This window comes from Rattus norvegicus, chromosome 9, assembly GCF_021556685.1.
Source record: "Rattus norvegicus strain SHRSP/BbbUtx chromosome 9, alternate assembly SHRSP_T2T, whole genome shotgun sequence".
Classification (NCBI taxonomy): Eukaryota; Metazoa; Chordata; class Mammalia; order Rodentia; family Muridae; genus Rattus; species Rattus norvegicus.
The window spans coordinates 74,799,002-74,811,521 of record NC_141542.1 but is presented as its reverse complement, the minus strand read 5'-3'; the positions used below and the strand labels follow the sequence as shown (position 1 = coordinate 74,811,521).

At 45.8% G+C, this 12,520-nt stretch overlaps 1 protein-coding gene across 4 annotated transcripts in view; it reads right to left on the bottom strand.

The window, feature by feature from the left end:
- Aox1 (aldehyde oxidase 1) overlaps positions 1–12,520 on the bottom strand; it is a 75,775-nt gene that overhangs the window by 10,110 nt on the left and 53,145 nt on the right. For all 4 annotated transcript variants that reach the window (XR_015628875.1, NM_019363.4, XM_087567464.1 and 1 more), the window contains 5 exon segments: positions 10,907–10,993; positions 10,302–10,493; positions 8,294–8,521; positions 2,379–2,474; positions 508–636 (listed from right to left, as the gene is read on the bottom strand). Coding sequence is in view for 3 of the 4 variants with exons in the window: in NM_019363.4 (NP_062236.3) it covers positions 508–636; positions 2,379–2,474; positions 8,294–8,521; positions 10,302–10,493; positions 10,907–10,993 (732 nt within the window). In the remaining variant the exon portion in view is untranslated.

The window sequence follows — 12,520 nt, the reverse complement described above, 5'->3', positions numbered from 1 at the left end:
AACTTGGAAGTACCTAGGAACAAAGAGACACAGGGCATCAAGGCAGTAGAGCATGACATGAAAGGCTGCATGCGGTGATGCCTGTGTGTGAGCCTGTCAGACATGTACTGGTCTAATAGACAACTGCCTTACACACTACCCTAGGTCAAGATCAAGACTTCACAGAAGGACCATTGCCAACCACCAACCACTGGTTGTAAAGCATTGATTTTCTGGGCACACTTAAGGCTTTAAGAAGCCAGAGTGAAAGGCAATGGAGATAGAAGATCATCCAAAGGCCCTGGCAGGAAGTAGGAGGCTGACACACAGAAGGGCGAGGATATTGGGGTGTAGGGGACAGAATCACGAGGACTTGCTAACCGACTGCTGAGTCTATCATCTGCTGGCTCTATGGCCCTGTCCTGCCCCGGATGGAAGAGATACTAAGAGCTGAATGACTCTTCTGATCTCCAGCTGCGGATTTGACCTGGAAGGTCAAATGAACGATGTCATTGCAGCGAGTTCTACCTTTACTGCCAATCCATTGAGATCTGCCACCACAGAGCCTCCAGATGCATTGGTGTTGGGGACGGTTTCTGTGCTTGTCCCACGCAGGTGGACACTCGACATTGGCATCTTTAATTCCCGGCTGACCACCTAGAATGTTAAACGTAGTCTCATTTCAAACACTTTGGTTAGTTGTAACAACATGCATGGTTGGCATAGCACGTGTGTGCAGGCTTTATATGCAAGACAGGAATGAAGGGCAGAACCATGAATTCCTCTCTTTTAAAATCCTGGTAGCTAGTCTGTCTGGACTCCAAGTTTTAAACACATATACTTCTCCTTTGATTATACTCATGTGAACATCAGGAAAAGGTAGCAAGGCTCCAGGCTAGTGCACGGGGAAAGCTTTATCAAGTCTCTGTGCTGATGAGATCAATGCAGAATTCTAGCAAAGTGGACACCACCTTAACAGGGGCTGCATGGTTTCTATGCACAGTTCCAGTCAGGTTGCTGGACCGGAGCACCTCTCAGGAAGGACATGGCCCTCAGGAACACTCACATCACTGAAGGACAGAATGGTCCATCAGGACCAACATGGGACTCAAAGGTTTCTTTAGTCTATATTGTTGGTGCTGGAGACATTTTAGTTGATTCAAAATTCATCTCTTTCTGGCTAACAGTATGCTTGTCCAAGGACACAGGCATCCTGAGCCCTTTTACATTGGGTGGCTCTCAGGAAAGCATCTAGACAGAGGGCACAGGCTCTCTCAACATTAGTTCTTTGGCTCAAGTAAGAAATCACTGAACTCTCACTGAAAATCATCATTAGACAACTCTCAAGCATCAGCAGCATAAAACCAAAGCCAAAGCAAATCCCACACATCCCAAGGCCCTGCAATGTAAAAACATCTAAATTGCCCCACCCGATTTGCTTTCATTCACCTGGCAAATCATCTAATTTTTTCAATAATTCATCAAATTAAATATTAGTTAATGGTAAAATATGCTGCATATACTTTATGGGAAACAATTTAATAACATGTGTCGAGTAATTCCAAATGTAAAAGCAATTCCTCACCTCACTTTCAGAGAACAACCACCGAGAGGATCATATGTTTATACTGAGGAATACTCACTGACTCGCTCAATAACCGGGGTAGAGTTAATTACAAATCCACCCCCCAAGCAGCCACTAAAAGCCGTGTGTGTTAAGAACGCACTTTTGCTTGTCTGCTTTATTTTTGAGACAGGATGTCACCATGTGATCAAGTTTGGCCTGAGTTTGATCCTCCTGCCTTCACCTCCAGAGTGCTGGGATTACAGGCAGGCACACCGTGCCTGGCAACTGTTAGGAATCTGCAATGTCAGGAAGCTAGTTAGGGAAAAACACAAGGAACGAGCTTCCGCCAGTGACATCTCAGCAATTTTTATTGGAAGAGAAATCGGACAAAATAGAAGGACCCTAAAGTAGAATTGCTGATAAATACTGCCTAGACACATCAAGTCTAATTTACGTTATTGATCGTTCGGTGTCCTTAATATAAAGAGGGCAAGAAACAATGTGATCTGTCAGAATCTGCTCATCTCTTTACCACCCAGCAAAAACTTACAAGAGGGCACTCCAGTTGTCACTATCCAAATGGAAGCAGAGAACACACAGGAACCTTCGTTAGCCCTAAAACAAGCCCGGCTTTTGGCACACGCTTTCATGGCATTGAGTAACAAAATTGACTTGTTTACCCAGTTTCTGCTAATAGCTTAACGTTTAAGCTGTCAAACTGACAGACTCCTACCTGTTTATTTCGGGACAGAGAAATATGCTCACGGTCTTTCTCATGTATACATATGTCTGTGAGGACACACCCAACAGAACCCAGTGTTTGTATTCTTACCTGGATCATTTTAGTGTGGACACCCTGCCCCATCTCAATCCCACCGTGAGAGACCAGTGCAGAGCCATCAAGATAAATATGGACCAGGGCAGCCGCCTGAGGAGAGGATGAAAAGAGATGACTCAGAGGTGCTCTGACCAGACTGCTGCTGCAACTAACACACCTTCTACCCCTCCCCCAGGCCCTGCTAAGTGTGTGTGTGTGTGTGTGTGTGTGTGTGTGTGTGTGTGTGTGTGTGCGCGCGCGCGCGCGCGCGCGTGCCACAGGGCAGGCACCGCATACTAACCACCCTTGGTTTTGGGCAGCTTTGTGTCTTTTGTAGGACAGAGATCCTAATTAGGACACTGAAGGATGTGGGTATCTCCAGGGTTTCTCTCCCTTAGGGAGGAACGATATTTTAGGTCACTTTATTTGGGGGGAGGTTCCCCATTTTAAAATGCAAATGTTTGCATACATAGGTTGGGTGGAAGGGAGAACGGCTGTGCCCGCATATGTTCCCATAGCTATAAGTACATCACACAGACCCCCAAATGCAAATCCAAAGAAGGCACACCGAGACATTGTCATTGTTCAGCTGCAAAATGACCTCAGTTTACTCTGGATCAGTGGTTCTCAATCTTCCTAGTGCTGGGACCCTTTAATACAGTTCCTCACATTGTGGTGACCCCAACCATAAAATTATTTACTATTCCATAATTGTTATTTGGTATGAATTTGTAAATTTTTGTAAATGTATTGAATTTATAAATTTGTATGAATAGCATTGTAAATATGTGCTAGGCAGGATATCTGATATGCCACTCCTGTGAAAGGGTCATTCAATCCCCAAGAGGAGTCATGGCCCACAGGCTGAGAATCGCTGCAGATCATCTTGGCACAGTACTGTAGACTTCGGGAGCGATCATCTGACTGTGTCAGTCTTCATAAGGACACAGGAGCAGCCAGACTAAAGGAACAGATTTTACCACTGGTGAGCACATGGCTTGAACAGTCTACCGTGGTGTCTAACTCACTGTGTTACCTGCAATTGTCAACTTGCTGGGACCTAAAGTCACTTAGAGAAATCTCTGGACATTCTAACAGAGGAGTCAGAAATTTGGGTCACTAGAAGTGGGAAAAATTCACCCTAGTGTGAATGGCACCATTTCAAAGCTTGGGGTCTTGACTACATGAAAAGCATGGAGTAAGTGAATCGACACCATTCACTGCTACCTGCTTCCCGAATGTGGATGCAGAGTGACGGTCTGCCTCAAATTCCTGTCTACCCTCCTTCCCTTCATTGGCTTAATCGGGGATTTGTAAAGATACGAAAGATCTGTAGAACATTCTGCTAACAAGGTAACTTCCACTCCTTAAACCTAAAATTCTACCAAGACTCTGCTACTCTGATTTGTAAGCAGCCCTGGTCAGTCAGAGTTCAGGAACTGCAAGTCAGTCGGATAAACCCTCTCAGAGGACTGTTTTCCTACATCAGTTCTTTGCCCACCGGAAGCACTTTCATAGCCACTTGTGACCTGTGAACCACAGCTGGAGAACTACCTCTTTATCCAGCATCCCAAAGTGTGTGTTAACCCAGTGAATAAGCTGAAATCGCCACCATTCCGAGGAAGATACTTTTGACAGTGAATGCCATCTCCATTTTCTTGGTTAACAAAATCAGTGCAAAGACTCATGCACCCAGTGCCCAGACAGTCTTAGAATATCAAGCCATAGTAGTTTCCCTCAGGGCCCTGAAGAGATGTAACAGACTGAGCTTACATGTGTCCCTCAGGGCCCTGTAGAGATATGACAGATTGAACATACATGTTTCCTGAAGACACCATTTCATGTACCTAGCATTTCTTCCCAAATAAAGAAAAGAAGCAGTGCCCTCCTCAGAGCTGGCTGCTCTGAGCTGTGGTACCAGTGTGGCAGTCACTTCTGGCTTTGTACTCTGGTAGGGAGGGACACACCCTAAGCCTGCTTTTGAATTGGACACAGTGTCTCAGATGTACTAGGCCCTTGATATGCTTGATACATGAACTTATAAAAGCAGCGATTTGATCTATTCCATACGTTTACAGGTGCTTTGCCTCCTTGGCTGTGGTAAATGTGGGTGGACCACATAGGTGGGCTTATTCTTTGACGAAGCTACAATTACACTGGATTTCATGTGTTCTCCATTGTGTGAGCCTGCTGTTGAGGCATTCTGCCTGCTGGTTCATCCGGCGCAGCATTTTCATCAGAGGTTGCTGAGTACTTTGTTCTACATGGTGTTGCAAACTCCTCTAGCTATTAAAAATGTCAAATTTGGTCTCATTCAGTGGCACCACCACATGGTTTGCGCTCAGTGGCACAAAAGATAATTCTACAAAAGCTCCCAGTCAGATTGTTCCCCAATACAGAGGACTTCACTGGCTTGGTGAGAAGTTAGCCGTAATCTTAAGAGTTCCCAAATGCCTCAGCCGTGCAACATCTGGGCCCTACTCTGTGCCACCGTGATAACGCAGGGGTTAACTGGATACCATCTGCATCCTTCAGGGTTCACAGTCTAGAAATGGAAGAATCTACATCTGAACCCTGGAGCGGGAGGGTGAGAACTTCTTCCGCTTGGGAAGGCAGCATGGGACAAGAAAGACATGGGGTTCAGAGCACTAAGGTCAAATCGCTGTTCTGCTACTCGATGCTCGCCAGACGACCTCGATCTCTGTGTGCAGACAGCTGTTCCTTCTCTCTTCCACCTAGGTGTGCATACATTCACATTTAAACAAAGAATCTCTGCACAGAAACCTGGAAGGTTGATCTCTCCAGGGACAGGGAGAATGGAATCCTAGAGCTGTCCACGCCCTTACATACCCCTAATTAGGAACCTGCACCGAAAGAAACAAATCCCTATGGCCCCAAGCTATCTCTTTCCAGAAAACATTCAGATGAGACCAGCACCAGTGGACAGACAACATCTACCAGATCAGCGTCCCATGGCTCATCCCCAGTTGGTCCTCTGTTTTGCTGCAGACTGATCCTCTGTGGATGTGCCTTCCAGCATTCATTCCATGTGGGACAGATCCCAAACTCTCCAAAGGGTCCATGGAGACTTCTTAACAGTTCTGGATGAAGCCTCAGTACTAACCCTTTCCTCTTCTCTCCTCAGGTCAGCCAACTTCCCTCTCACTTCCAGTCATAGGGTGCTTTGAGAAGGCTCTCCAAAGTTGTCAGAGAGTGTGGGTGTCAGCCTTGGCCTAAATTCTACCAGCAGTGGAGCAGCAAGGAGGGTTTTAAAATCCCCAAACTTTAGTGTTCTCATTGTGAAAATGAAGACACAAATTTTATAGGTTTTCCTAAGAGTAGAATGAGATAAAATCTAAGGATTTGTCTTAATTTTTATTTTTTTTGTGATAGATACACACACAACACTATATACCACATACACACTCATGCCCATGCATGCACACCCAAAAACACACACAAATACACACTCACACCTCACATACAACTCATGTGCACACACAGGCCTGCACACATGCACTCATGCACCTGCAAAGGACAGAAGAGGGTGCCAGATCTCCTGCAAATGAGTTACAGACAGCTGTGAGTCTGTAGCAGCATGGTTTCTGGGAATCAAACCCTTCCTCTGCAAAAGCCGCCAAAGCTCCTCACTGCTCAGTCAGCTCTCAGATTTCCCTGAGAGGAACTCTAGACAGACTTACAGCACAGTGGATAACTGATAATTAGTTTTCAAACTACCTATTGAAATAGTTCTGTGGATGTGACATTATACCATGGCCACTGTTACCTACAGGCAGTCTAGAGCATACCTATTACCCTTAACTCAGGCTTCAACAGGATCCATGGTGCTTCCTTATGCTCCTGTCTGCTCCCAGACAGATGGCCTGGCTGATCTCTCGGCTAGCTGCCAGCTACATAGCAATACATTTATCCCCCAGAATTCACTGCTCACAAATCAATTTCCCAGTATTAGTTTTTTCCTCCCTTCCTCTTCAATAATGTGCTTTTGGCCTTGACCACGCCTCTTTGAGTATCTCCCTCATCTGAGAAAATCTTGTGCAGATGGCTAAGTGGCTCTGTGTTCTCTGAGTTCAATTTCATTTGCGCAAACGGGCAAGGATGAGAGACTCCAACAAGACAACCATGTGTAACTGTCCTCTGAGCCTTCCATGTGCCTAGGCTCTAAGGACCAAGCTCAGCTGGGTTGGTTAGGTGAAAGGATAAAGCTGGGGAGAGGGGAAAGGCCTTCTTACCCGCTGCTCATGGTCTCCACACAGCATAACGTCTCACAGATCCACTCATTCCTGGTTCTTCCTCTATGAGACACATCCAAACATGGAGGAAATACTAAGTGATGTGAGAGCTCTGCTGCGTGTCTGTGTGTACATGTGTATGCATGTCTGTGTATACATGTCTGTGTGTGCATGTCTGTGCATGTGTGTGCATGTCTGTGTGTGCATCTTTGTGTGTGTGTCTCTGTACATGTGCATCCCTGTGTATGAATCTGTGTGTGTGTGCATGTCTGTGTGTGCATGTCTGTGCATGTGTATGCATGTCTTTGTGTGCATGTCTGTGTGTGCATGCCTGTGTGTGCATGTCTGTGCATGTGTATGCATGTCTGTGTGTGCATGCCTCTGTGTGCATGTCTGTGCATGTGTATGCATGTATGTGTGTGCATGTGTATGCATATCTGTGTATACATGTCTGTGTGTGCATGTCTGTGCATGTGTATGCATGTCTGTGTGTGCATGTCTGTGCATGTGTATGCATGTCTGTGTGTGCATGTCTGTGTGTGTATCTCTGTTCGTGTGCATCTCTGTGTGTGCATCTCTTTGCATGAATCTCTCTGTATGCATCTCTGTGCATGGGCATCTCTGCGTGTGCATCTCTGTGTGTATGTGCAATACACACATGTACATATAAAAACTTAGATAAGGGGTCTGCATTGCTGCTCCACAGTAAGGAAGGATACAGCAGCCTTTCCCCAGTTATTATACACAAGCTTCATTCAAAATCAGAGGCAAAAAGCAAGTGGGATTTAGCTAAGCAAAGCCTTATTTAGTCAGCTAAAGAAACCAGAGCAGCAGTGCCTAGTCCTTCCCTTTTAACGGTTGTGACGAGAACAAACTCCAAAGACTTCGTTCAAAAAGGTCAATAATTTACTTTTCCAGGTTTAGTTTACCCTACCTAGCAAGGAAGTCAGGCACACAATACCCCACAACTTCCCATTTCTACTCCATGTCTAGAAACACCGAGTCACAGCTGGAAGAGGCGTCTCAGAGGTCCTCTGCCTCTGTCTCTTACCTGAACATCCAGGACACAGAGCAGTTATCTCTGCTTCTTAGCACCAGGGCCAGGAATAAATCATGCACGTGCACGCACACACGCGCACACACACACACACACACACACATAAACACAAACACACACACAAACACACACAAACACACACACAAACACACACACAAACACACACACACAAACACAAACACACACATACAAACACACACACAAACACAAACACATGCACACACACACAAACACACACACAAACACACACACAAACACACACAAACACAAACACACACACACAAACACAAACACACACACACACAAACACACACACACAAACACACACACAAACACACACACACAAACACAAACACACACACACACACACACACACACACACACACACACACACACACCCCATTTCCCACCAAGAACATTCCTCTCTAACTGTTAAACCCCTCCAGGTTTTGCAGAGGAATTCTTGTGTCCCAGTGTAATACAGGCTTCGCTGTGCACACCCAGGTGGAATTTTACAGCTGAGCCGGTCAATCTTGTGGCTAACTGAATCTCAGGAAGTTTCCTTGACACCCTTGTGGCATCTGCCAGGTGACATTTCCATATATATTTGAAGGACTGACCTGTCCCATGGCTACTGAGCCAACACCCACAGGAAACTTCAATGGAATCACGGCCATTCCCCTCTTCTTCCAGGAATTCTCTGCATTGAATTTTCCTACAGCCGTTTTCCTCTCAGAGTAGGAACACTTGGCCATGCATTCTCTCCAGCACTCAAAGAGGGTCTTGGCGCTGAATTCTTGCTTGTAATGGGTATTATCAATTTGCTTGTACATATTTATGGTTCGAACCTGTGGAAGGGGAGATTAAAATGTGAGGGAAGCTGTGGAGGGCCGCAATAACATTCGCCACCACAAGACGGCGCTGGCTTCCACTGCGCCCCACGTGGAAAGCTGGGATAGCTTTTGCCATTACAAGATGGCGCTGGCCTCCGCTGCGCCAGCCGACTTCCTTTCAGGAAGTTAACTGTGTGCGCATGTGCAAGAGTGCCTTCGTGCCAGGTCTTTGCCCACTCCGGGGCGTGCCTATGAGATCATGGGTAAGCGACCAATCAGGTGTGGATGCGCCGCACTAGGGTGTATATAAGCCGTGCCATGCTGGCGCCCCGGGCCCTCTCTTTAAGATACAATAAAAATGTTTAGCTGCAGAAGGATTCGTGTGTCCCCACGTGTTCTTGCTGGTGAGATAGCGCGGGACAGGAAGCTCAGAAGACAGAGACTTGTCCACCTACTGTGCAAACCAATAGGAATATTTGTTTAACTATAACCAATGGCAAAGGAAAAGGACAAAGAAGAAAGTTGCATGCAGGTATATTGAGAATTTTCATTATTTTCAGTATCTGACTCCCTCTTTCATCCCCCCTCCCTACTGTACATAATTGGGATCCCTTGGAGAGACATGAGTGGAACGTCATTTTTCTGAAGCATGGGCAACTGACGAGTGGTCACTGAAGAAAGTGACTTGACTGCTGCCAGCAGCCATTAACATTAGAACCTCAAGGCAGGGCAGAGCCTCATGAGCTCCTTCCTCTAACCTCAGTGGCTCAGTCTTGGGTAGGTCTCATGTGGGTAGCCACAAGTGAGAAGATTCTATCCCCAGATGTGTGACACACCATATAGACTGTTACAGAATTTCTAGAATTGGCAACCAAGGCATCTCAGCAGAGAGCAAAAGACACTAACCGCCTTGTATTCTTAGTTGAGAAAACCCCCATAGTTATGGTGAGCTCCCGCTACAAGCAGATAGAGACCATTATAAACACACACCTTTCCAAAACCACTCCCCAAGCAATTGCTCGGATCCCCATAAGTAGAACTTAATGCAACATGCCATTCAAGGGGACATAGATTTTTCAGAGGCTTTTCTGGACAGGAAGGATGTCTTCCTTTCCATTGTGCTTCCAAACAGAACAATGGCAGAGGCTGTCACCAGTAGCAGGGACAAGGACCCCCTACAAGATTAAGAGACATAAAGAAGATGGCTCCTACCTCTGGTCTTAGAGTTTAGTGTTAAGAGGAGAAAGGAAGATAAACTGAAGGCTTGGGCTCTCCCAGGCCTCCTGGAGCAGGAGGCAAAGGGGTGCTGTTGCCAGAGGTATTGCTACATGAGGTCCATCTGCATAAGGTGCCAAAGAGAGGGCAGGTGCGTGCGTGCGTGTGTGATTTCTACTTTATGTGCATTGGTGCGTTGCCTGAATGTTTATCTATGTGCGAGTGTCAGATCCCCCTGGAACTGGAGTTGCAGATGGTTATAAACTGCCGTGTGGGTGCTGGGAATTGAACCCCAGGTCCTTTGGAAGAGCAATCAGTGCTCATAACCACTGAGATACCACTCTAGTCCTTCCAATTCATGTTCTTAAAATCGTGTTTCCTAGATTTTTTTTAAGTGGAGTATGAAAGGCAAGGACGACTAAACTTGGTTACTGACTCTATGAACTAGTTGACTGGGTAAAGCTCAAGCAAATAGTTTACTCTCTGGATCTCCTCTCTAATTCCCTAACCTAAATGGTCCCCAAACCTTCCCAGCTCAGATATTCAACATCCTTTATACATGAAACTAGAGTAGGGTTACCTGCTCAGGGGACAGGCCACATCTGATTGCCACTTCTGTGACACAGGCTTCGGTGACCAGCCCTGCCTGAGGAAAGCCAAACCCACGCAGAGCAGTGTTGGACGGGAGGTTGGTTCTGCAGGCCCAGCCCCGGCAGCGTAGATTGGGAAACTTGTAAGCGTTGTCCATCTTCAGAAGCCCCATTTCTATCACCTGAAGACACCCAGAACTGATGTGAGCAAACCTTCTTGGCACTTCCTAACCAAGCAGACACCTCAGAATGAAGCCAGGCTGGAAACAGTGCCTCTCTTCCTTTCTTGGCATAAACGCTGAGAGACCTCACACCCCAGTTAGATGCATCTGCCTTGGAATCATTTTAAGGATTTGGATTAGTCTTAGTTATTACATTTAATAAAGCTCGCCCTCGTGCTCATATCCAGGTGTGGGAAGCAGACACACAAAGGTTGGCCAAGATCTCTGCGCTCCGCCCACCTGTGGTTTTCAGGAACTCCTCTTTGCTATTCTGCAGTGAGCCCTTTATTAGATGTTATGTAAAGAGTAAATATTCCTGAGTCCAATCATTTTAGGTACTACTCTGAAGAATGAAAGCTTCCTCTAAAACTTACCCATAAGGACTCATCCAGGGAGCTCCCTCCATTGCAATAGTGCTCCACATCCAGGGCCACGATTCTGCCGTCCCTCATGAATCCAGCCTGGGGGAGAGAACTGACTGCTGATACTGGTTCAAGAGGTCAAAGTTCACTTGGTCATACTTTGGAAAAGCATCACACAGTTAGATTTGACACCTGTTTCTTGGATACTTAGCTGGTTTAGTGATATTGGGAAGACTGCGTGATAGTCAGTGTTAATTATCAGCTTGACAGATCTAGAATTGTCAATGAGCAACCCTAGGGAGGGATTATCTTGATTAGGTTAATTGAAGTGGGAACACTAGTTTTAATAGTGGGTGGCATCGTTCCCTTGCCTTAGGTTCTAGGCTACATCAAAGGAGAACAGAAGCTGAGCACAGCTCTCACAGCAGGTGCTCCTTAGATAAATAATGAATATTACTATATAACTAAATATTAATATATATTAATATAATTAACCTAACCTCATTTCCTGTCCTCACATTACTCTCCATCAGCAACCATGGCTGCTATGGTGATGTCCTCCTTCACTATGGTCCATTTAGGTGAAAGACATTTCTGTTTCAATGACCTATTTTCATTTCTTCCCCAACACTTACACAAACAAGATCATCCTTTCCTTTCCAGAATGCTCACTGCTTCCAAATTTTTTTCTTCTAGAAAACTCCAGGCTGAAGTTTTTTGTGTTTTGTGGCCTTATTCATCACATGGTGCTAAGTTATCCAACAGATACTATTTTATTTTATACAATATAAGTTCTGGGACTTTGTCAGCTCTGTAACTCATAACCATGTCTCAGACTCAGCTGCTTCCTGTCTGTATTCCTCCTGCCTCCTGGAAGCCACCTGCTCCATGCTCACACTGCTAAGGCCATCCCATCCACAGAATTCGTGTCACCCTCCTGCAAGGGCTCAAGCCCAGTTATAGCATGTGACTTGCCAACAATCTACTCAGTGTTGGGGGATGGTTTCATGTACTGTGTATTCAGATGCTGATTGCTGTGCTCAGAGATCTGGTTGCAGTCTGGATGTTTGCATTGTTCTGATACTTAGAGCATCTCCTATCTCAATGACTTGTAAAGGTTGTTTTCCATCACCTGTGATTGGTTGATAAAGAGCTGATCAGCCAGTTATCTGGGCAGAAGAGAATTGGGCAAGACTTCTCTTCCCAGTCATGGGACCCCAAGCAAAATAAGAGCAAAGAGGAGGAGAGAGTAGGAAGGAAGATGGATCAGGAGAAGGACCAAGAGGATTAGTCATGAGGATGCCATGAGAGAGCAGCCATGAGAAGAAAGAAGAGAAGTATCAGGAGGATTTGTCATGAGCAGATCATTACTGGACAGCCATGAGGACACACATGGACCATAGCAAGCCAGGGCAAGACTCAGATGCAGATAAAGGACAAGGCTGGGAAGTAGGCAGTCGTGAAGGTTTAGAAAGATGAGTATCTGTCCAGCATGGTGTCTGCAGCTTGTTAATAAATGTATTAGGTCTCTGTGTCATTTATTCAGGGTTAAAAGAGGCTAGAAAGGGCATAGAAATGCCTTGTTGTTACTAGGGAACAAGTGGGGGCAGAGAAAAACCCCAGAAT